Raw genomic sequence first — 23852 nt, 5'->3', positions numbered from 1 at the left:
TAAACTGAGGACGTGTCAATAGATATTTGTGGCTGATACCAAATCTCATGTTTACAAGGTTAAATATAGGCATGCTTTACATACATTCCACTCACTGTGTCCCATTTAGCAGCAAGAGATAGACAGGAGCTGAGGCTTCTGTAAAGGTTATACAATAAAATGGTCTGATTGTGTCTTCTCTCTAACAAACAACAAATTTGTGTGGTTAATAAGGCTGCAACCAACAATTATTTTACCAACCAGTGGAAGTTTGTGTTTTACTGATTATTAATTGGATAGCAAGTGGTGCAAAACTACCGTATGCTATTTAAACAGTTGTGGATTAAGACAAGAGTTTTTTCATCTTAAATGCAAAACATATAGCAATATATCCAGTAAATAATTACTGGGTTATTGCATAAGATGAGGATTATTCAATAATCAACCAATCACAACTAATCCAGTTAACTGTCTTAGCTCAAGTGGCTAATACTCTATTATTAATTCATGATGTTCTAATAACAGTTTAACAGCTGTATTCCTGACTTTCCATCTAAACGTTTTAGATTTAGATTTCTGTCTAACTGCAGTAAATCAGAACACTCAAAATAGTTTGACTATCCTTCCTGAGGAGAGCAGTCAATCATTTTAGTTTACATTTCAGATTTCCGAAAGGCTGCTAAAATTTGAACATTCAGGGTGTCCATATAACCATTATTTTTGCTCAGAATGAAAAAAAATGCTGTTGTTAAATTTGATTTGCTGATTTCTGATCTTTTTTTGTAAAACTTTAATACTTTAATACTTATTTCCAGCAACTCATTAATCCTTTCTGTTATTTAGTAGAAATCTTGCTCTCTCTTGCAATATTAATGAGGCGGCCAATATGTCTCAAGAAGCTTGATAAAAGGCAGTTTTCATTTAAAATATCCTAAATGTCTGTGCTTATTCTGACTTCACTTTTTAAAAAAACATCTTGTTTAAACATAACACTTTATTTAATATGTTTTAAATATTTTTTGCCTCAGTTTCCACATCCTAACAGAAAAGTGTTGAGTTTTAACATAACTTGTTGGCGTTTTTTTTTTTGTAAAAAACAATGAATGCCCAATCATAGTTATTTGTTAGGTATAGTCCAGCTGAAAGCCTTCAAATTCAGCTAACCAACCAGTTTCCACCGTAATCGTTTCTTAAGACCTCAGCAGATTACCAATATGAAAATATACAAACTAGTAATTAGTAAAATAGTTCCTATTCTTTAAAGCTCTGTCGATGTGATGACCATGACGGCATATTGACTATAGATTAACACAGGGGACATTACCTCAGGGGTTTTAACAATTATGGGTGCTTTTCTGTTTAAATGAATGAATTAATAACATTTGTACTTGAGTTGTAGTTGATAAAATAAAACAATGATATAGAGACTTAGTATGACTATAAACATATCTGTCCCATCTCAGTAGAGAAACAGTCTTTCCACTCTGACACTAAAACCTGCTTCCGTCCATCCTCCATCCTGGACCTCTGGTCTGGAACCCATTAGAGCAGGAATCTCCAGCAGTGCAATGAATCCACATTAGCATTGCCTACCCTGTCTCGCTCAGACAGGAAAGAGGCGCTGCCTTAGTGCCAAATAGACAGATATTTCACTTCATTCACGTGGAAGGCGTTGGAAAGTAAACGTTTGTTAAAGTAACTTTTCTCTAGAAGAAAACTGTTTGTCAAAATGTTGATGGTCACATGGGGTTCCTAGTATCCATTTCTAAGTCTGTTTATTTTTTCTCTCTTTTCTCAGGATGGCTGAGGTGTCACAAGAGGAGAGACTCCAGGCCATCGCTGTAAGCAGTTTCCACATGCAGACACACACAAACACAGCCTGTTTCCTAACTCTATCAGACCAGGCCACACTGACTGCTGTCGAGACAACAAATCATTGCCGCTTGTCAAGGTCTGATAGCATGTCTTAATGACTCTACCTTTTAGATCCCATCCTCTGCACCCATTAGCTGACATCCTTAGCTAATGGTGTAGATACATCTTACTCCTTTTTTCTTTCTGTCTTCTGCTATCTCACTTAGCTGTGCAACCGTTGTTTCTTTTCTACATAATATATACTTTTTAAACAAACTTTTAAATAAAGTTTGAAGAGCAAATGCACATTTGCTCGCCAGTGATTCTAGGACCTATCAATAATTTCAAGTATGCCAAGAATTTTACTGACCCTCTTATCATAAGATGTGTGTTAGAAATGAAAAACCTTTCCCTGGCTGACACTACAAAAGACTCACTTGTTTCACTCTTGTTACCAGATGCATAGTATTTGTTGTTCCTGTAATACTTTTTTGTGTTCGATTAAAAGAATAATTAAAGAATTAAAAGAATGTGTAAAATTTGATACTATGCTGTAACTTTTTCACTGATTATTGGCAGAAGCAATTAATCTCATCACATTCAAAGGCTTTACAATCGCCATATCTTTCCAGCTTGTCCTGCTTTATATAACAAGTTTTATCAGAACTTGTTATTAGGGATGGGCGATATGGACTAAAAAATGTATCATGATAATTTCTCTTATTTATCACTGTAACAATAAACAACGATAAAAACTACCAGCAAAATATTTTGTATTATAAATCTGTCACTAAATTCTCTCTTGAAAGCCCTACAAAGTACTAGAAACCACTAAACTATATCAATTAAGTTCAAGTACTGCACCTGTACTGCAAAACTGTAGTGATACCAATCAAATAAGTCTGAAATATGAGAGACCAAATTCCAAATTTATGCAAACGATGCAAACAGCAAAACTAACTTGGCTTATAAAAAAAAACCAAAGTGGTGCAACTGCAAACACAACCTGATAAATAGTCATCTCATGATAAAAACCATAAATTCAAATTGTTACTGTGGGGAATTTCTTGGACGCTATATCGCACACGATAAAATATCGCCCATCCATACTTGTTATATATATAGATATAGTAAAAATTTGGACAGCGTCAAAAAACAACTTATAACCCCTTTTTTTTCTTAGGATCAATTGGATGTATGAACTTTGGTTTTTAAACAGTGATTTACTTGATTTACATAATTTATTGCTGCTGGCTGTGACTAAATCCTTTTTCAATCAAAATGAAATGATATTAGAGGTTCCCTTCAGGGAAAAACTGGAAAGGAACCAATCACATAAACATGTATATGCAGTGAGGCAAGCCAGGCTTCATATCTTAAAAGAAACCAGATGCCTCCTTAAACAAAACTATCAACCTTTTGGGGATTTGCAGTAAAACTTTACACAAGCACTTAGCAGTCTGGCATTGATTGCTGACCCGAGGCATAAGGGAGCTCTGCCCCAGGCCCCCCAAGACCCCTTGAACTTAAACACTTGGTATTGCAGAATGTTGTTTTTTTCTTATCTGTTGTTAAGGTTATGATAATGAGCCAACTTTATAATTTGCTCAATTGTTTGCTAAATTATTTAGGTGTTTTAAAAGACTATAGCACTTTGTATTAAATGCATGGTAGAGGATTTTCTCAAATTATTGAAAAAGAGGAGTGGCGGCCTAATGGTTAGGGCATAGGGCTTTCAATCCTTAGATTGCGAATTCGATCCCCCACTCCCACAGACTGCCACTCTGGGTCCCTGAGCAAGACCCCTAATCTCAGACTGCTCCCCGGGTGCTTCACAATGCCAGCTCACTGCTCCCCAAGGGGATGGGTTAAATGCAGAGAAGTAATTTCCCTCTGGGATTATTAAAGTATATATAAAATTCCAATTATAAAATGCAGATGCAAAACCCTGTTCCTGAGAGGGAATGCCTATAAAACTTGTGCAACAGCAGGGCGAGAGCCATGCGAGAGCATCTTAGGCCTTTCTTTTCTTCTCGTAGACACTTTTGCTCTTACGACCCTCTGCCATTTCCAAAGAACCGCGGTGAGAAAGGCGAACTTCAATGACTGCTTGAAACCGTAGCTCACCACAGATATACGCCAGAAAGTGCGCATGTGCAGAAAAAGATAGCTATGACGAGCAGGTAGGACGGCCTTATGTAAACATATTACCAGAATGATTGACATTTAGGAGGACCACTTATTTTGACGATCGACCTGGAAAAAGAACATCCTCACCTATACCTTTAATATAACATTCAAATCTGTTTAAGAAAAGAATTCAAATGAGCAATAAATATATGATTATGTAAACATTTTCATACTTTGATGAATATACTTGTGGAGTCATAATTTAATGCCACTGATGTAATTCAGGTATTATTCTTTTCCTGAGCCTGGAACATGATTAAGTTTGCAGATAGTTCTCACCAAATAATGTCATTTTAAGTATTTCATTATTGACCAAAACGGTAAAATCTGGCCACTTCCTTTTGTAAAGATGTTTAATAGAACAAAAAGATTTAAAAAATGTATACAGCAAATAATATACAGAATAACAACATTAACAAACTTATTTACATCAAATTATTAGCTCAATTCTGCTCAGGGCCCTATTGAACCTCTGGCCAAACCTGCTCGTACCAGTGTCACTGTTAAAAGCAGCGGTCATAATAATTATTAATTCAAACTAGTCTACTTAATAATGCTAATTTTTTATGCTTTACAATCTCTGTGGTTGTTGCCTGTTCTGAACACTTTGTATTTGTCTATGGGGTGACAGGAAAAAAGGAAGAAGCAGACAGAGATTGAAAACAAGAGAAGGCAGCTTGATGATGATCGACGGCAACTTCAGCATCTTAAGGTATTGATGCATCTTTGTTCTTTTGTTTCTACTTTCTATGGATTTACTAAATTTATAACTCAGTGATGCTTCTGGAGAAGGCATGCTACTAATTAAATAAGACTGTCCTCTTTCCTCATACCACAAATACCTTTAACCTGTTTAAAATTGTTGGTTTCTTACATGTCTTCTTCATGTATGCATAGTGTAATTTTCATTTAATATTCCAAATAACTTGATTGCATAGCTACACTCATTGTAGTTTTCATTCAAATGTCAGGCAGCTCATCGATACCCAGTCTGGTTTTAAAAAGCTGGAAGCAGGAAGTGAACTGATGAATGCAATGCTGTCAGAAATACTCATATTCCTTTTGTTTTACCATTTGTCCCAATATACCCGATAAACTAAATGGATTTTAGTGAATTTATGTTTTTTTCAATAATAAATCAAAATGTGAAAAATGCAGTGTGTATTTGTTATTGGCCCTTCTGAGTACCGGTAGTACTACAAAGAACCTGCATAGAACTTTTCACCATCACTTCCATTTTATTTGAGATTAAGTAGGGCTGGGACATTAATGCATTAGTTTAGATTAATTAGTTAGAAACATTTTAATGTGTTAAAAAATGAATCCAATTAATTGCATTTTCTTATATACATACAAAATTCCCAATCGTGGCCATCCATACTAGCTTGTTTATTGTACACCTACAGCATGAGAAAGACTTGCAGAGTTAAACTCACACCTCCCTCGCTCAAAAACTCTCTCTGCCATGCGCTCAACTCTGACAAGCCACCTGTGCTCCTGCTTCACACCTTTTCCTTGCTCAATTCACAAAATTTGCACGTGTGCTCCACTTCGTCTCTGTATACACCCTGTCTGATAGATCCCACGCTCTCTACGCTCTCTGCACTCTCTGCACTCACAATTTCTTTAACTGTATGTAAATTAACCACTAATTGCACTAAAAGCTCCATATTAGATAGCAATTTTTAAGCTCCGAAAGGCAATGCTTTATCTAGAGCTGAACTGTAATAGTTCTGTCAGTATTAGAAATGAAACGTATCTTCTGTTTACAGGCAACAATTTATGCCTTGTTGCAATATTTATACTTTTTTTTTTTTTTTACCATAATTAGTTGAAGGAATTGTGCTATAATTAATATTTATGAACTGTTCACACTTCTATAGAAGTAGTTTTTCAAAGAAATTGCATAAAATATCAGGGGTTTCTAAATAAAGCTAAATGATTTTAACCTTCTACAATGGCTCAATAACCCAAATTAAATACAAGAAATATATGTGTTGCTGTGCTCATATGATTATTTATTGAAAACTCAGACTAAAAAGGGTTTTTAAATTTAAATGTTGGTTTGTTTTGTCGATATATGGTTTTCCTTTAAAATGTGATTAATTGTGATTAATTACAGGCTCTGTAATTAACTCAATTTAAAACACTTTATCACGTCACACCATTAATTAAGAGGTTGACATTCATGGTTAATTTCCATTGCAAAAAACTCAGTCAGGTTGTCTAGAGAGGCGATTTAAATGTACCGTAAGATGATCAAGTCATGCTTAAGCTTTTCAATTTCGTTTATTTCTTGACTTTTGCAGATCTGTTCATATATACCGTACGAATGTGCTTTGACTCAACCTGAGCTACATTACAATGTCTACAAGAGTTGCAATTCTAAGAGACTGTTTAGATGCAATATTAGGGAGGCATTGTCATTTCAAGCGTCAACATTTTTCTGTGTCGTTCTAAGGATTTATTTGGGCAGTTTGATGGACTTATACCAAAATAAATATCTTTTGATATGTTTAACTCATATTTATGGACCTGAAAAAAAGTTTTCATACAATTTTATGTTGTTTCCTTTACAGTGACAGCTTAAATTTGTGAATAAGTCACCTTCTACTGCTCTGAATGCCTGTCCTTGATGTGGATCTTAATGGTTGGAAGACCTTGATGACTAAAAAGAAAAAGTAGAGGAAAATGTGGATTATTGCAATCAGCTGTATTTAACACATACATTGCTTCTGCATGTTTCCCTGACACTGTAGCACCAATGATACCATGTATGGTATCTTTTGTTTGTGTGTGTAGAGTTGTTGTTCTGGAAGGGGGATCTTTGCTTAAGTCTTCAGTCTTTTGCCCCTAAGAGGTTTTCCTCAATGATTCATCTGCACAGCAAGTCTTTTACATACAATTCAATTAAAGTATGTTGCAATTTTTATTTCTACTGGGTTAAAATTAGAAAAGCTTCCAGGGATATGAATGCTTTTTGAAGGCATTGGGGTGACTACTGGCAGCATCACAATGCACATTCGAATAGAACACAGTTTTAACCTTGTTTGAAATATGGTGGAGCTCTCCACTGATGAAATCCAAGTCTGTGTCATCCGCACCCCCTCACGCCTCTCTCTCGGCAGAACTTGAAGCAGGACTACGTTTTTAGGAGTCATGCTCTGTGTGTGAGTGCTGTTACACACCCACACAGCAACATTAAGCTCTCCAATGAAGCAGCCCAACACAGTAAGATACTCCCTTACCGCCGCTGTCACGGAATGTTCAGAATGGACAGCAGATAACGCCATCAGCTCCTCCACATGCTGTTTATGCACACACACTCATACATGCACAGGCGCACTCATTATATCTGAACCTAGGCTATTGTTGGTGCATGTGTCAGCTCTATCACAGCTATTTCATCCTGGGACAGTTCACAGGCTCAAAGATAGGAGCAAGGTTCGAGGCTGCGGGTGTGTTTGTAAAAAGTGATTGTGACCTACGTCGTTACCCCTGCACGCTCCCACTTTTTCTATTTTCAGAGTAAACCATTGTGAGTGTATCTGTACATGCGCTTGCGTTGCTTCATGAAGAACGAAAGAAAACACAGACCCTCCAGACAATGCGGTGGGCTTTGTGAAAGGAAACAGATTTTTGTCCCACTCCCAGCAACAGGAAACTGCTCTTACACCCACCGCACCCCGTTTTCATCCCACACACATGCACTCACGCACAGGCTGACACAAACAAGCAAAAGGGGGAAGTGCAAACTTTCTTTGGAAAGACACTTTGTACACTGTGCATATATTTTTGCAAGGTTAGCGTTCATATAGAAAAGTCCAAATGTACTTCAGTGTAGTTGAGCCCCTTTTTATATACCTTTTTCTTCTTTTTTTCCTTTTATTTGGTATTTCAAACAGGAAGAAAAATATTTTTAAAAAGCCATAAATATATGTATATATAAATATACACATATGGTAACATGTAGAGCAGATTACAAAAACAAAGAACATTAATAACAAAATACAACAATATATTTGTAAATCAATTTTCACGATGTTTGAAAAGTGAGCAGGAAGAAGCAATAGCTTATCCTGTCCTGTCCCTATATCACTGTACATATATATGTTCCTAATTGTATTAAGAATAAACCTGGTAAGTTGTTAAAACTCAAATATTAATTTAGAGATTCCAATGGAAATAAGGCAATCCAGGTACACAGTCTTTATTTACCAGCATTGTATTAAGGTATTCTTTAAGCTCCATTCCTGTACGTATATAATACCGTATATATATCCCACTGCTAAAAAAATACACCTGCATTCAATAGTGCTATTTAAACATAATGGAGGTAATTGGAAACGAGCGTCATGTAAAATCACATAGATGCATCATGCACATAGAAGACTCAGCTGACCTTTAAATTGTAGGAGCAGTGAGTTGAGTGTGTCGTTGAATTGATTTCAACTGCTTCCAACCTTTGCATCACATTGTAAAACACCACCTTTAGTGACATGATGCAGGATGCCCACGGACTCTAGAGCAGATTCTCTGTAAGTTCATTGACCAAGTCAGGTTTAAGCAGTTACCAGGAGAACAACACTTGTCTTACTGCATTGTGTGAACTGTAAGATTTGGTGCTGGAGAGATTCTTATTTGGGGTTGTGGTTCAGGAACTGGACTCGGCTTCTTAAGTTAAAAGGAATTCTTAATGCCACAGCATTCTGAGACACTTTGGTCAGTTTCATATCCTTGACTCTGTGAAACAGTTTGCCGTCTACCAGTTCACAAAAGTTCCTAAAGGCATGAATGAGTCGATTTAGTGTGGATGAACTTAGCTGACGTGCACAGAGCCAACAACCTGGAACAACATCCTAGATAAATTAGATTGAGACTGGTAGCTAAGTCTTCAGTTCAATTCAATTCAATTCAGTTTATTTATATAGCGCCAAATTCACAACACATGTCATCTCAAGGCACTTTACAGTTCAACCAGATCATACAGTCAAATTGATACAAAGTTTTCTATCTAAGGAAAACCAGTTGATTGCATTGACTCATTGACTCAAATACAATCCCTCACACTAAGCATGCTTGTAGCGACAGTGGAGAGGAAAAACTCCCTTTTAACAGGAAGAAACCTCCAGCAGAACCAGGCAACCTCCAGCAGAACCAGGCTTCTAGTCTAATGTCAGTGTCTGACCTCAGGATAGCAGAAAAAAACTTTTAATACACTAAACCTTGCAGAACTCCTGACCATAAGAGTTGAATCTCTTGTCGCTTTTAAAGTTGAACCGACACTATCTTAAACAATATGGATTACAAATGGGATGTAAGCAGGTAGGGTTGTCAACTGTCTCTTGAAATATGTAATCATTCTGTATCAAGAAATAGAAATACCTGTTCTGTATTTAGTGGATAAGGAACACACTTTGCTCCCTATTACTGTGAGAGTAAAAAAATAGTCAGTAAAAAGCTTATGGAAAATGAAGAAGAAGGGCACGGTAGATACATAACTTGCAGTAAGCCTGTTCCTAGGCCCTGTCCTGCGTTGTGACCAGTGAGCTGACAACATATATGTAACGATCTAGAATACCCTCAGCCAAGTGTTGCTCACTGAGAAGATAGCGGGAGACAACAGAGCAGTATGGGGGACGAACAGAGTAATTTAATTGCTGAAGCTGCTTTTGCAGGTGGTGCACCTTCGCATAGCGGTGCTCCTTCTTTGGAAAAAAAAAAGGATGCAGAAATATAGGGAGGAATGGGAAAAAACAAATACCTGAGTAGAAAAAGTCAGCAAAGAATATAAAGCACACTGCAAATATGCATCTAATTTAATGCAGATTTGAGTCACAAAAAATAATTTCATACACAAAGGGGGGCTAGGAAAAAATCACCACGCCAGGAGGGGTAAAAGCAATCGGGTCAGCTGGCATGCACATGAAGTGTCCCTTTTTTTTCAGGGAGTTGGCAATCCTATAACTAGGTTTGTAAAAGCTAGTGACCAATAGCTTTGGCAATATGATGTACTTCTGTCTCTATGTTTTTTATTTTTATTTTAGATGAATACTGACAAGTCATTAATCTAAAGAAAGTCAAAATCAGTATATAATGTTTTTCTGATGTCAAGCTAAACGGATGGACAGGCTTAGTTTGTATGAAATTGGGTTATGAAAGATAGAAAATGAATTTTGAAAGAAGGCTCTTGAGTCTACAGCTGTTCATTTCATTTGGATGTGCACACTGGTCTGACGCGCGTCTGTCTGTGTTACCCCAGTGTCCCAGTTCCGCCCTTTGTCTGCAACGCAAGCAGCTTTTACTGAGAGGAACAATGGAACGAGATGTAACTTCAGCTCTCCGGCTTTATGACTTTTCACACGGCCCAATGTGAGCACGCGTGCTTGGGTACGCATGAGTGAGCCAGTTAAGTGATGTCAGGCGTTAGAGTAGTAGGGTGTGGCAAGAGAGCAAAGCTGAGAGCCAGAGAGGGATGGAGGGGAGGGCAGGTTTAAACTCAGTGCCCAGGAGACCATGCAGGGCTGGGGAAAAGAGTGTTGAATTACACTGTGAGAGTGTTGGTTGTAAAGCTTTGGACAGCTGAATGTCTGAACTGAACCAGGATTACAGAGTGGAGAAAGTGAGAAGCTTTACTGTATACTAACAGGTAAAAAAAAAAAAAGCAGGAGGTGAACCAAAGTATTTCGAACTATATCCAGGGTCATGGACTTAATGATGGATAGGGATGCCTTTGGGAGAGGAACAGGCCAGGGTTGAGTCTGAGAGGGAAAAAGAGAAAATAGGGGAAGTTTGATGTCGAAATTCAAGTTGCATCACTGGAGAGGAATTTGCATCGAGCAGGAGACCAGATTGTTAACCGAACTTGAAAAAGCATTTTTTTTCTCCTTCACATTTTCATCTGCTTACGTTTTACTTTGTTCATTTTTTTCATAGTTATTTTTCTTGTGTGTGTGATCTAACAGCTGCAAGCGAGGCACTGTTATATTTACCTCAAAGCATCTCAAGTATTTGCTTTGATATTAGCTTCTCCACGTAAGGGAGTCAGGGTAAGAATACATGGTCATTTGGAAATGAGGAAAAGAAAGAAACTCAGAGCAGAAGCAAAACAGCAAAAGTGAATTGTGAAAAAAAATGCGGATGGGATACAAGAATAGAGCTGGTTTGTTTTGATTCCACTGACACAGCTGCATTTCTAGTCCCGTGCTCAATTAAGTTTGTTAGGAGAGTTTTATGTTCGATGCTAGCAGCCTCTGGCCAGGCGTGTTTTCTCAGATTGTTTGGTTGCAGTTCAAGTTCGACTGAATCCATGAGTGGCACCAGTAATTGAACAGAGAAGGATTTTGACTCGGATTTACTTAAAAGGCTTGACACTTGTCTCAGTGAAAGTGACACTAATCCCTTCTGTCCAAAAAAGAACAAGGGGTCATTTGATAGTAGTGATGGGAGGGGCTGTGGTGCTTGTATTAAGTACATATTAAAGTGCCCCTAAAAAAGTAATAACATACCTCTTACTTTTTTACATATTACACTTTGGCTAAAGTGACAACTAAAGTTTAACAAATCTGACCCACATGCAGACAAATCACTCAGAGAGCACGGAAAAAAGTTTTAACAGGTTTATTGGAGGAGTTACAGGAGAGGATCTGGAACTCAGTGAGCTGGTGATCGGAAGTGAGAAGGGAAGTTCAATGGTCAGTTCAGGTTCTGTGGGAATCTTGGAAGCTCGGATATCTAGCGTGGTTTGGAACTCACGTTTGTTAGTCCTTGAATCCAGACTGTGTGGTGAATCCAGAGTTAGGTGCACACGTTGGAGGGCGGACAGGTTTGACCAGCGTAGGACCCGGATGCGCAGTGGAGCGGACTGTCACTCGGATTTCCGATGGGAACTTGAACGGAACATGTGGAGATTTTCCCTTGCTCAGTGTAACTCTGTTTATCCTTCCAGGGGGGAGAAGGTCCAGGTATCCAGTAACACAGGAAATCTTCCTACCGAGGAGCAAAGACAAAAAACAAGTTAGACTCAGAGAAACAAAGCTAGACTAGACTAGGCTAGAGTACCCAAAACTGGCAAACACTCTGGCGTCGAGGTAGTGACAGTCCACTGCTCAAATACTCCTCCAGATAATGATCCAACGAGATGTGCAGGGAGGGACAGCGAAGACAGGGCACCTCCTGGCGGTGGAAAACAGAGACACACAAACTGGATTCCTAACATAAAATTCTTTATATTTTATTGGAATTTAAAGCAACAGTCCAACAGAAAGAAAAGTCTAACAGAAACTCCAGTAAATACGTTGTTTACTGCGATTCCAGCCTCAGGTCCGGGTTCTAATTTTTATTTGGATTTTGGTCTGCTTTTACTTTGACTTGGCTGTATGCTTCTGGCTTTTCTACCAGGATTGCCTCGTATACCATTGGTCTTCCCATTAACGTTGATCTCTTCTCAAGAAAACCATGATGTTTCCAGCACCATGTGTAGCAGAGGGTATTGTAGGTTGAGGTTGATGTTCACTGTAAAGCCTCTTTAAGATCATAGTTTTTCAATAAACACACAACCAAGCCTACTGTCCTATTATAGTTCACTATGTTTGTTCACATCGTACAGGACAATTGCAGAGAATACGGCCAATGTTATTGTTCAGACCATCATACTTTGATGGCATGATTAAATTGTGTGTCTTACAGCTTTCAACCTTTGTCAGGGGCAGATTTAACCTATTTTACCCAAGACTTGGCTCTGTATAACATTATTGAATGGATTTAAATTTCTCTTTTGGGACCTTTCAGTTTGCCAACCAGAATAATTACGGGTCTATTTAAGGATGAATGGATAGTCTGAAACAGGCTTTATTTTTTAGCCACACAAAGGAATTTTGGACTCATCGTCTATCTATGTGGTGTCCTATAAATAGCTTAATGAAAACTGCAAAAAGACTTACGGAGTGAATAGCTGTGGCCAGATTCTCCCACCTGAGTTGTGGATCTCTGCACCTAATCTAAAGGTACCATTGCATCTCTTTGCTGCTTCTGTTTTTAATGTTTTAATGTTACTCTAAATTGACCATTTCTTGGAAGGCTCACGGTTGTGCCATGCTCTTTTTTTTTTGCAAACCAGATTTAATTAAATACAGGTAATTGTCACATTAATATAGAACTCTTGCTAGATAAAAGTCACTTGATGTTTATGATGCAAAAAGCATAAAACACCATAGAAAATGATCTGAAATAGAAACAGACCGACGTGGGTTTTATAAGACCAGCAAGTCCATCAGTCCAACCGATCCCTGATTAGGCTTCATGCCAGTTCTTAAAGCTTATTTTGCTTTTTCTGTCCCTCAACTTAGATGGTAAAAATGACAAAGTGATGACAAATTTTACAAATAAAAAACATATTAATAATAGATAACAAATCGAGGAAGCAGCAAACCCAAGCGCCTTACGTGATCTCAAGATATGGCTGTTAAATGCACCTATATATTGGCAAACACTTTTATGTATCAACAAATACCAATACAAGAAAATAATTGGTTTATCTCTAATCCTTATTACCACATTTTACTAACTATAAGGCAAACTTAAAAACCTTATTTTTTTCTAAAAAGAAACAGTCCACCTCATAATCTGGAACACATTAAACATGGATCATATCTGGTTACACTTACCGACTTTAGGGCTGAAACAATTGATCGGGTTAATCATGATTCATTGATTATTGAAATAATCGTCAACTAATTTAGTAATCGATCAATCTCACCTGGAGTGTAGAGGCTCTAAATCGTGACCCTAGCTGACAGAGCAACCTACTTTGAGCAGTAATTATACCAAAATTGTAATAATGATTTATAAAAATTTTGCATTTAAAATATAAATCATTTTTGTCTGTCAAGGTGCTCTATCCAGCACTCCTCAAGGGAACAAGTTTAATTCCACATAAAGCCTTAAGGAACATATTGGTATCTGATATATTGGTACACCCAGCAAAAAAATAATCTACAGATTAATCCATTTGCAAAACAGTCGGTAGCTGCAGCGCTACTGACCTCGAAGCAATCCTGTATGGTACACAGCGCTCTGTCAAAATGTTTTTGTATGACTCATAAACTACAAAACCACAGCGCATGCAGCATTACACCTACTACAATGGAGAGAGTGATACAGTAATAAATACTGTGCTTCACCATAATATTCCAGTGTGTGTATAAGGACCCCAAAAGGGCACCTGTCAACAGCCATGCTTATGACGCAAACTTCAAAGTAAAGGCTATAAGTCACGCATTAGAACATGGGAAACAAGGTGCAAGACAATTCAGCATTAATGAATCAATGGTACAGAAGTGGAGAAAGCAAGAAGATGACCTGTCCCTTATATATGTGAAAGTTTAAAAACAGACCGTTCAATGACAGTGCACAATATATAGAAGAATAAATGGTACATTTAATTACACAGAACATTCAAAGAAAAGCTCCCTGCCTTTTTTAGCTTTATTCCTTCTTCAGCACAGCTGATTCCAGTGGATAGATGATTAAGAAGCTTTTGTTGAATTACAATCATCTGAATGATGCAGGACATCAGCCTTTGAAGACCGGAGTCAAATACCTCTGCAATAGTGTCTATGCAGTATCTCAGTGGAGTCCAGGTCAAGAGGAGTAGTACGGTACCTTAAGATGTTAGGTTTGAAGGAGTTAAGCAAATAATTTTGAGTTCATTTTAAATGTGTCGGACAATCTGTGCAGTGTATGGTGTTTCATGAATTTCAAAGCCTCAGATCGCTTTGTTTTAAACCTCTCTAAAACTTTCCCTCTGACATCTCTGCTGTGTTCCTCCATCTTTATTTTCCTCTATGCACTCGAATATTCTATAACAAACTTCTGAAGTCTTTACAAAACAGCTCAATTTCTAGGTATGGAGTTTACTCTGGATGTTTCTGATTGCTATTTGCGTGATAAAAATGCAAAAAAACTAAAAATGTTACTTTTGGAAAAAACTCATTTTGGGTTTATCTTTTGTGATGTCATTAACTACTGAATAAAGAACACACACAATCTCATTTCCTGGTGTTGTGTTTACTTGCAGTCAAAGTCATTGAGGGAGCGCTGGTTGTTAGATGGAGCTCCAGCAGAAGAGGAGACACAGAGGCGTCTGCAGGAGGATGAGATGAAGACCAAGCTTCTGGAGCAGGTCATCCTTAGGTGAGCCTCCATAAAAAAGAAAAACTGTGGGAACACTTTCCTGCTAATATACATGTTACATTTAAACACTACTTGTTTTAAAAGCAAAGTCTCATGGCCTTTTGTCATCCATGACTTTGTTTCTGAGACAGGCTGGAGCAAGAAATCGAAGAATTGGAGACTGGTGTCCCAGCTAATAAAGGTGTGGCCAAAGAAAATGGTGAGTTATGTCTCCATAGCAACACAGCTTTAACAACTAACATAAAGAAAAAGCCATCTAATAATAGCCCCTTCATTTGCTTCACTCATTATTAAAACAGTATATCCTCTCTGCCCCAATCACCTTCTCTTCCTATGCCTCCACTCAATAATACTCTGGCACCCCCTGTAGGTGAGAATGGAGTAGTGCAGACCTCTGGCCAGACCCCGAAAAGAGAGGTGACAGGGGTGGAAGCCAAGCTTCTGGGCCCCAGTCCTGACCAAGCCAGTGAGAACAACCCAGTCACTCTGGTGTTCATGGGCTACAAGACTGTCGAAGACGAGAAGGAGATGCACACGGGCATGGAGGGCGTGGACGGCAACGTGAAGGCTGAGTTCGTAGTGATTGATGATGGCGAGGGGAAGGCGGCGGATGCAGCCACGGAGGAGCAGGCACCGCCTAACGGCAGCATGGCGGAGAAAGAGAAGGCCAGCGGAGAGGAGGGAGAAAAGGAGAAGGAGAAGAAACAGACCTGCAAGTGCTGCACTGTCATGTGAGATATGTGTGCCTGTTTATCGGTGTGTGTGTGTGTGTGTGGGTGTGTGTGACTGAATGCGTATGGGTGAGTACACACCTGCACCCGTGCAGAGCTGTGGGCCATTGCATGAGTCCCTATTTGCAATCGTATGTAGCTTTTGTGTTTGTGTGAAAGTGTGTGTCAGGACTGATTTACAGCTACACAGTCAATATCCCAACAATGAGAGCCGAAACGAGCTCCAGCTCCAAGAACCACAAAGACTCATAAGTACACTTACTCTATATACTTTCTCTGTATTTTGACTTTTGATTTCTATTGATATTTTTCTATTTTTCTGTCTTGACCTTTCTATCGTAGCCTACTTGTGTGTTTATCCTTATTATGAGACTGTGTACCGTATGTTCATTGTTCTTATTGTTTAAAAAAAGAAAATGTATGAGCTCTCTGGATTGTACTGCAGCCAAACTGGAAACATTTCTGGAAAAACAAAATCCAAAACAACAAACTATGAAGGACACAGATACTTAAATATATATATATGTCTCTGTGTAGGCCTACCAACTATTTATCAGTCAATTTCATATTGCAATATTGTCTAAGATATTATTTTGAATAGTATTTTAATATATTGATATGAAATTATGTTTTATACAATGTATTTATTGCTTTGGTTCTATGTGTCACCCCCCCTCCCCAACATCACCTGCATGTTAGGCTAGTAAGTGCCACCAGATTAACACTCTTTAACAAGTGTCTGTGCTTTCTTAGACTCATAAGTGCTCATATCTTTAGTCACACACATTTTTCTGTCGCTTATGGTTAATTATACATGCAGTGTTCAAGTAATGCATCATGCTTAAGAAGAAACATGGCGAAGACGCCCATAGAGTCATGTTACAGGTCACTTTATTTTAATACTGGATATAGCGTGCGGCACATGTACATGGGGATCACTGCTTTTACAACAGATTAGATTATTTGCACCATAACACAGTCTTTCCAAAGGTGTATAGTTGGGGCCACGTGAATTGGAAGCCCTCATAATAATAAATTTGGCTTTTAGTGCATTAGCATTATCTCACCCTGAGATTTCTAAAGCAAGAATCAATGTGGGTAAAAGTATTCAGTGTGGCAAATGATTGTATTTAAAGCAGTTATTTGCCACCAGGACACCAATCTGCTGAAGCATTTCACAAGGTTGCAACAGCAATGAGGGAGAGGGACCCGGAGCCACTCGATCAGGGGTGCCTTGTGCAGCCTATGGGTCATTTGGAACCCTTGAAATGATTTCGTGGGGCACCTCGGATCAATTTGACATTGATACAGATTTACCAAATCTCCACAGAGGTTTGATGCAGATGGACCGTGTTGCCTTTTATTTTCTAGATTGATCAAGTTGTTCGGGTTTCGTTTTAATGTTGCAATTAATCAGACTACAAACAAGCAACGATTTTACTCAGAAGCAAACTTTGGTGTACCCTCTCATTTGAAATAGAGGCCCCTGCTGAGAATACATTAAAATTTGGAGTATTTTTAGTGTCTTTTTATTTTACTCAGGCAAATATGTGGATCCCTTTGATGGGTCACATCTGCTATGATTTACATATTTATTTTCTACCTGACTCCTTTAAAGCTCCAATAATTTTTTTTTTTTTTTTAGGCGGTTAAAAAAAAAAACACTCACATTTAAAGTAGGTTTACAAGTTTATATTTGTAGCCTAAATAGACTCTAAAGTTCAATAATTTGCCTTCATGATATAAAAAAAAAAGATAGAACAGCACTGCTCTAGATCATCCAGGGTCCTGCGTCTCTACATTTACCTCATCTGTTTTCCACAGACAGTGTGATGTCTAAATGAGCCATTTTTGTGTTTTTTTTTTTTTTTTTTTTTTTTTGTCTTTATCATTTTAAAAGATCATTGATGACCATTTTTTATTTGCCTAGTGGAGTGCAGCAAATTTGTACTGAAACCATTTTGGAATTTTTTGCTGCAAGAAGGTTCCCATGGTTTCCTGAGGACATTCCCCTCAGCATTATTGATTCTCCACCATACTTGACAGTGGGCATGACGTGTGTTTCCACACATTTTCTAAACCAAACCCCCCCGGAGCCTTTGTTGCTAAGAATTGGTTTCTAATCTCAGTAGAATTCAGCTGATCCATGTCTACATTTGTGATCTTGGGACAGAAACTTTTTTTTTTCCAGCATAGAAGCAGTTGTTTTTAGAAACACTTGGTGGCCCTGATATATTTTCCTATCTTTTCCTTACCCCCATGCTCATTGTGTCTGGTGGCAAGACACATATAGGTCCTCATCCAGCCAAGTAAACGGGTCTGTGTGTCACACCACATTTATACTCTTGGGAAACAGAAAATGACTAACTAGATGTTTCCTAGGAGCTAAAACCTAAACAGGTAAAATATGATTAAAAGATACTTTAATTATATTTGTTCTAAATGAATTGTAAATGGGTACCATTAACTCTTTTGTTATTAACTTTGCTTTAAACCACAATTTCTTGAATTATATTCCAGCATTATGTGAGATTATGCCACTGCAATAAAAGATAGATTTATTTGCTGGGTGTACCAATAAATGTGTCCTGCACTGTAGGTACTGTAACTCTGTTTTCTTGTCAATGTAGATTTAAATAAGGTAGCACTGCATGAAGCCTTGCAGCTTTGTTAATATCACCATTTGTTAGGTTTTGGTTATACGCTGTCATTGTTCACATGAATGTAAATCCAGGGCTTAAATGGGGATTTTGTTCACCTTGATGAGACAAGTAAAAGCTATTTAACCCTCGTTACAGAAAAAAAGGAAAAAATCTTTTTGGTATTGTATGAACCAAATTAATCTTAAATATACTGTAAGTTCCCTGTGTGTTTTCCAGGTATTGATACTTTTTTTCTCCTATTTTAATCCCTGACTTCTTTTGAAAATTCTGCAATCTCACCTAAAAAAATAAATCCTAACCTTTTCTTAGCTCAAATAATGATAATCTTTGATCTGCCTTAAAACTCAGTTTAGTGAATGAGGTTGTCTTTTACTTGTATAGATAGTTCTTGCTCTTGAATAAAAGTCAGCCTGGCAGTTTCTAGCTGTGGATCTTAAAGCCCAAAAGGCCTGCTCCTTGTCCTGACCCTCGTTTGTTTAGCTGACACACGACATTATGGATGGTCTGAGTCAGTGATGCTACACAAACAGTCTTCTTCTCACCCACATCTTTTATACCCCAGCAGTATTTTTCTTTCATCTTCTCTGTAAAACAGTAACTGCAATACTCTATATGCTTGGATACCTGCTACTCCAGAAAAGGAAAAAAAAAAACAACCTCTGAAGCTGGTGCTATACTGCAAACTCATCAACATCCAACTTTTGTTCAACCTGTGTCCTCTTTCTTACTCAAAAAGCTAAGTGGGCAGATTCAACTGCCCTCCTGAGAATCTTCTGCTACCTTCAGTGCCAGATGCAAGTCCTGCCTGCATTTTTCCACCAGTGATCCCTTCTTACATTCCAAAGGGAGGTCAGCAGGTCTGGACAGTTACAGTCTATGCGTTCCAAATGTAAACTTCCACTGCAATTGTACAACAGCATTTCATATATGATTATATACTTTGTTTGGTTTTTTGTTTTTTAGGCCTCTTTGCAAGGCCTGTTTATTGCATTTGATGTTTGTATTCAAAAAAAAAAAAAAAACATAAAGAAAGCTACATCTTTGTATTGTTGGTGCCTTGTCGGGCTTGTTTGGCTGGACTTTTTTAGACAGGTTTTTCTTGCTCTGCTTCATGTGACCAACAACCCATGTGAAACACTGCCTTCTACTCTGCAGGAGAATTCCCCAAGATTACAGTTCCTTGCATAAGTATTGAGATTTTCCACATTTGTCATGTTACAACAACAAAATTCAAGGTATTCTATATGATATATAGAATACTATGGTTACGGACAAAGTAGTGCATAACTGAGTTCAAAAGAAAGATTTTTCTAAATCTAGCTTCTAGTACAAATACAACTACATGCTTTTTTTTTTTTTTTTTTCAAAAATATAGCCTGGAATCTTTGCCTATTTTCAAAATAGCTCAAGCTCAGTCAGATTTGATCTAGAACATCTGGAATCATATTTATTTAGGATGTAACACCCTTTTTAAGAATGTATTGAGGTCTGAACTTTAAATTGTTCTTTCTAACACATGAATGTGCTTCAATTTAAATCAGTGGATTTTCCTTAAACCCATTCTATTTATATGTAGGACAAAAAAGTTCTGGTTATTTAAGTAAAATATTCTCCAAGTCTGTTCTGTATCCTACATGACTTTAAGCAGGACTTCTTACTTTTTTCTTTTTCATCCCTTATATGTGGGATGAACAACTAATGGTTTTATGATCACTAATGGGCCTCTTGGCTGCATCTGATTATTGATTTTTCTGCCCTCTCATTGTAGGTGGATGGCTATTTCTTGGTAGGTTTGAATGAACTCTTTATGATACAGCTCTGCTCCTTAATCCTAATATTTTCGTTTGATTAAAAACATTCTCTAGTAAACCTCTGAGGCCTTTACAGGACAACTGCATCCAAAATGAGATTACATTGCATGAAAACTGGCAGGAAGTTAATTGCACTAGATTGTATTCAGGGGGATCATTGTAAATGTCGCTGAATAAATATGCAAACCAAATATTTGATATACAAAATATGAATTCATCCAAACTGGAATTCAAAGTGTTGTATACGTTACCCATATAAAATTCAATGAACTGTGTGGTTATAACATGACAAAAGGAAAACATTGACATGAGTATGAATACTTTGCAAGAGACTGTAGCCACAAGAATCCAAAATTTACTTTTTGATTATTTGAAATACCTGCGTCTTCGTTGGCAGGTAATATGCAGACTAGTGTTGGTGTCTTCAAAAACTTTATACTCATTTATTTATTTATTTTAACCATTCAGTTAATTTAGTTTGGTATTTTTTTTTCCTGCATCTTCCAAAGTTAAATATTTTGAGTGGATTCCAACTTTATAGACAAGACTAACTGGAATGTGTGGATAAAGTGTATTCACATGTACATATATGTCTATATGCATACATAGAAATAAATGTACATTTGGTGGGCTGAAGGTTTGCTTATTTGTGGTTATCTGGCATAGCACAGCCACAAGAAAATATATAGAGAAAAAAAACAAATTTGTGCTAAACAAATGCCTGTTCATCTATTATGTGGTCATATTGATGTCCTGTCTTGAATAAAACTACTGTTTCTTAACATCAAGTTGGATACATCTGAGTTTAATTAAGCTGGTGTAGATCACTAAGATCATTTAGATTTTTATGTAATAAAAATAGAAGTTAGACAATAAATTCTCATGAAAAAAAATTCAAACACTGTAATCAATAATTTAAATACACTGGATTGACCTGATTATTTAAATATCTCCTTAGCTTTTACTAGAATATTAGAAGTAAACTGCTGTTTCCATGTATTTCATAAACCGCAGTACCCAAATCAGCCCACAAGAGGGCATGCATCCACTATGAGCAAATCAGAGTGCATTTTAGTGAAATATGCTGTAACCTGTAGATGGAGGGTTAATGAGAGGGATGCATTAAACAGGATATTTATCAGACAGAGGGCAGGTATACAATATCACAGAAAATAAATGTAATTATATGTCTGTTATGCAGAAGTGCTCCACATCTAATAAATGGCTATTAAAAAGACTCTTGAGGCTAACAGGAGGATAATTTCTTTAGCTCTGAGGCACCTTCCCTGTGACGTGTTGGAGGTTAATGATGCACCAATCAAAGAAAAATGTAAGTTAACAATGCCCTTGATACAACACCAATAATGCATTAATGAAAAGTCAATGACGGGACATATGGAATATAAATACTAAAAGAAAATAGGCGGAAGATGTTGAAAGGTTAGAATATATTCAGAAGGGGAACGCAAACAGAATAGAACACACATTGCAATTAGCTTCACAAGGGGTAGCAAAATCTAATTGCTGCCCTGGTATCAGTTACAGTGAATTACCTTTCCTCTGTAACTGGTTTGTTGAAGCAGGAACAGAAACATAATGCAATGAAACAATCAGAGTCATTAAATCAGCATGCAGACCACAGCGGTGCAACAGTGATACAAGGACCAGCTGTTGAATGTAGCAACAAACTCCCAGCTTACTTGCTAGATCACCAGAAAGTACTAATTGTCACAAGGTCTGCAGCCACATCTAGATATCTGCTACTTCCTGAGCAAAATATGATATTACAGACCATTCTTAAAATGCTGCTGTTGCTGTAAATAGCTGTAACTGTGACAGTCACAAAAAAAAAGCACACACATACATTTTGAGTGCAGTGTATAAGGGCTTGGAAACCCAATTCCTGCCCTCTGCGGAAAGCATTGTCATGGATATCTGGATAGATAAGCAAAAACAAAACAAAGAATGAGTGATTCAGGTGTGGACTCCTTTCTAGTGTCCTCAATAACTACTTATATCAAAAATAGCTACTCCAGCATTACTGTATAAAAAAAAGTGGGGAATTCTCTGGCATTTAGACCTAATTGGCTCCCAAAATAGGATTAAAAAACATGTATTTTGTATCCTGAGCAACATTGATCTGGGATCCCTGTAAAGTGTTGATTATTGAAAGGCTGTATGATTTATATTCTTGATTAAAAATTAAGAAGAATTTTGTTTTCTCCAAGCTTAAAACGTGTTTCAAATCCAAGACTGTAAAGTAAGGACTGACAGAAACAATAAGCCAGGCTGGGTTTGGATAGTAGACTATAATTACAGTGTCATAAACATAAAAATAAAAATGTACAATGATGAAGCTACCAGCAACTTTATCATTATTCTCATTTTGAAATACGGATATTCTTTTAAAGCCTAACCTTACTTTTACTTTCTCTATAACTTTATCCAGGAACTCCTTAGGTCTTCATACTGTTCCAAAAAAGTTTTAAAAAGACAAACATCTGGACTTTGTTTTCCCAGTTTGAAGACGTTTCGCTTCCCCTTACAGGAAGCTTTCTCAGATCAAAATGTCTGGATTAGCGTTGAGTTCCACGCTTATAGCGTAGCCTAACAAAGCCTTGTTATGACCTAGAAAACACGCAAATTGAACTGAATAAACAGGTCCACCCCTTAGTAATGGGGAGTGGTTGAGGTCTCGTTGGCTTGAAAAACCTGAAACTGGCCCATGCCTCTGAAAAGGGAGTTGATAGCATCATTGTTGGTCTGACTGACCATGTTGGGGTCCCCTGTATGTGGGTGGGGGTGGCGATGATTGTGGGAAGGAATCAGCTCTATTGCTGCGTTGAGCTGGAACCTGAGTCCACCCCCTCTGTTTAAGGTTGGTTTTTCTCTCTTAATATAATGGCTTCCCTCACACCCCTTTCAAACTACCTTTCTTCTTTGTCCAAAATGTGAACATTCTGGTCTTCAAACGAGTGTCCTTTGTCCCTAAGGTGAATGTGGCCCGTCTGTGTTGAGCCATGCGTCTGTGGAGAGGTCGTTTGGTTTCTTCAATATAAAGATCAGAGAATTCCTCAATGCGCTGAACTGCAGACACCACTCTGCTCCTACTTGGTCTGGAGGTTTTGTCTTTAGGATGCATTAGTCTCTGTCAAAGGGTCTTGTTTTTTTTTTTTTTTTTTTTTTTTTTGGTTTTTTTTTTTTTTTTTTTTACTTTTTAAATTAGTTTGGATGACTGGCTTCACCAGCATCTTCATAATGCTGGTGGAGCCCTCTTAGGTTGTCTAAGAGCAGATCTATATACACTCCAAATACAGTCTGGTGATCTTGATGTACTGATTACTTGATTTCTAAAGGAAACTGGCTACAATGGAATTTTTTTTTTTTTTTTGTTGAGTTTCAGACTTAAAGCACCTGGATAAAATGAAAGT

The 23852-nt window shown here is 37.5% G+C and overlaps 1 protein-coding gene across 1 annotated transcript in view; it reads left to right on the top strand.

The window, feature by feature from the left end:
- LOC107093746 (paralemmin-1-like) overlaps window positions 1-20715 on the top strand; it is a 43575-nt gene extending 22860 nt beyond the window's left edge. Inside the window, exons 2-6 of the mRNA XM_015388993.1 lie at window positions 1778-1820; window positions 4655-4735; window positions 15101-15216; window positions 15348-15415; window positions 15587-20715. Coding sequence (XP_015244479.1) covers window positions 1779-1820; window positions 4655-4735; window positions 15101-15216; window positions 15348-15415; window positions 15587-15951 — 672 coding nt within the window. The 5' untranslated portion in view covers window position 1778 and the 3' untranslated portion in view covers window positions 15952-20715. The remainder of the gene's footprint in view (window positions 1-1777; window positions 1821-4654; window positions 4736-15100; window positions 15217-15347; window positions 15416-15586) is intronic.
- Window positions 20716-23852: the final 3137 nt, after the last annotated feature.

The sequence above is a fragment of the Cyprinodon variegatus genome, unplaced genomic scaffold, assembly GCF_000732505.1.
Source record: "Cyprinodon variegatus isolate N-32 unplaced genomic scaffold, C_variegatus-1.0 Scaffold444, whole genome shotgun sequence".
NCBI classification, from domain to species: domain Eukaryota; kingdom Metazoa; phylum Chordata; class Actinopteri; order Cyprinodontiformes; family Cyprinodontidae; genus Cyprinodon; species Cyprinodon variegatus.
This window is presented reverse-complemented; position numbering and strand designations above follow the sequence as displayed.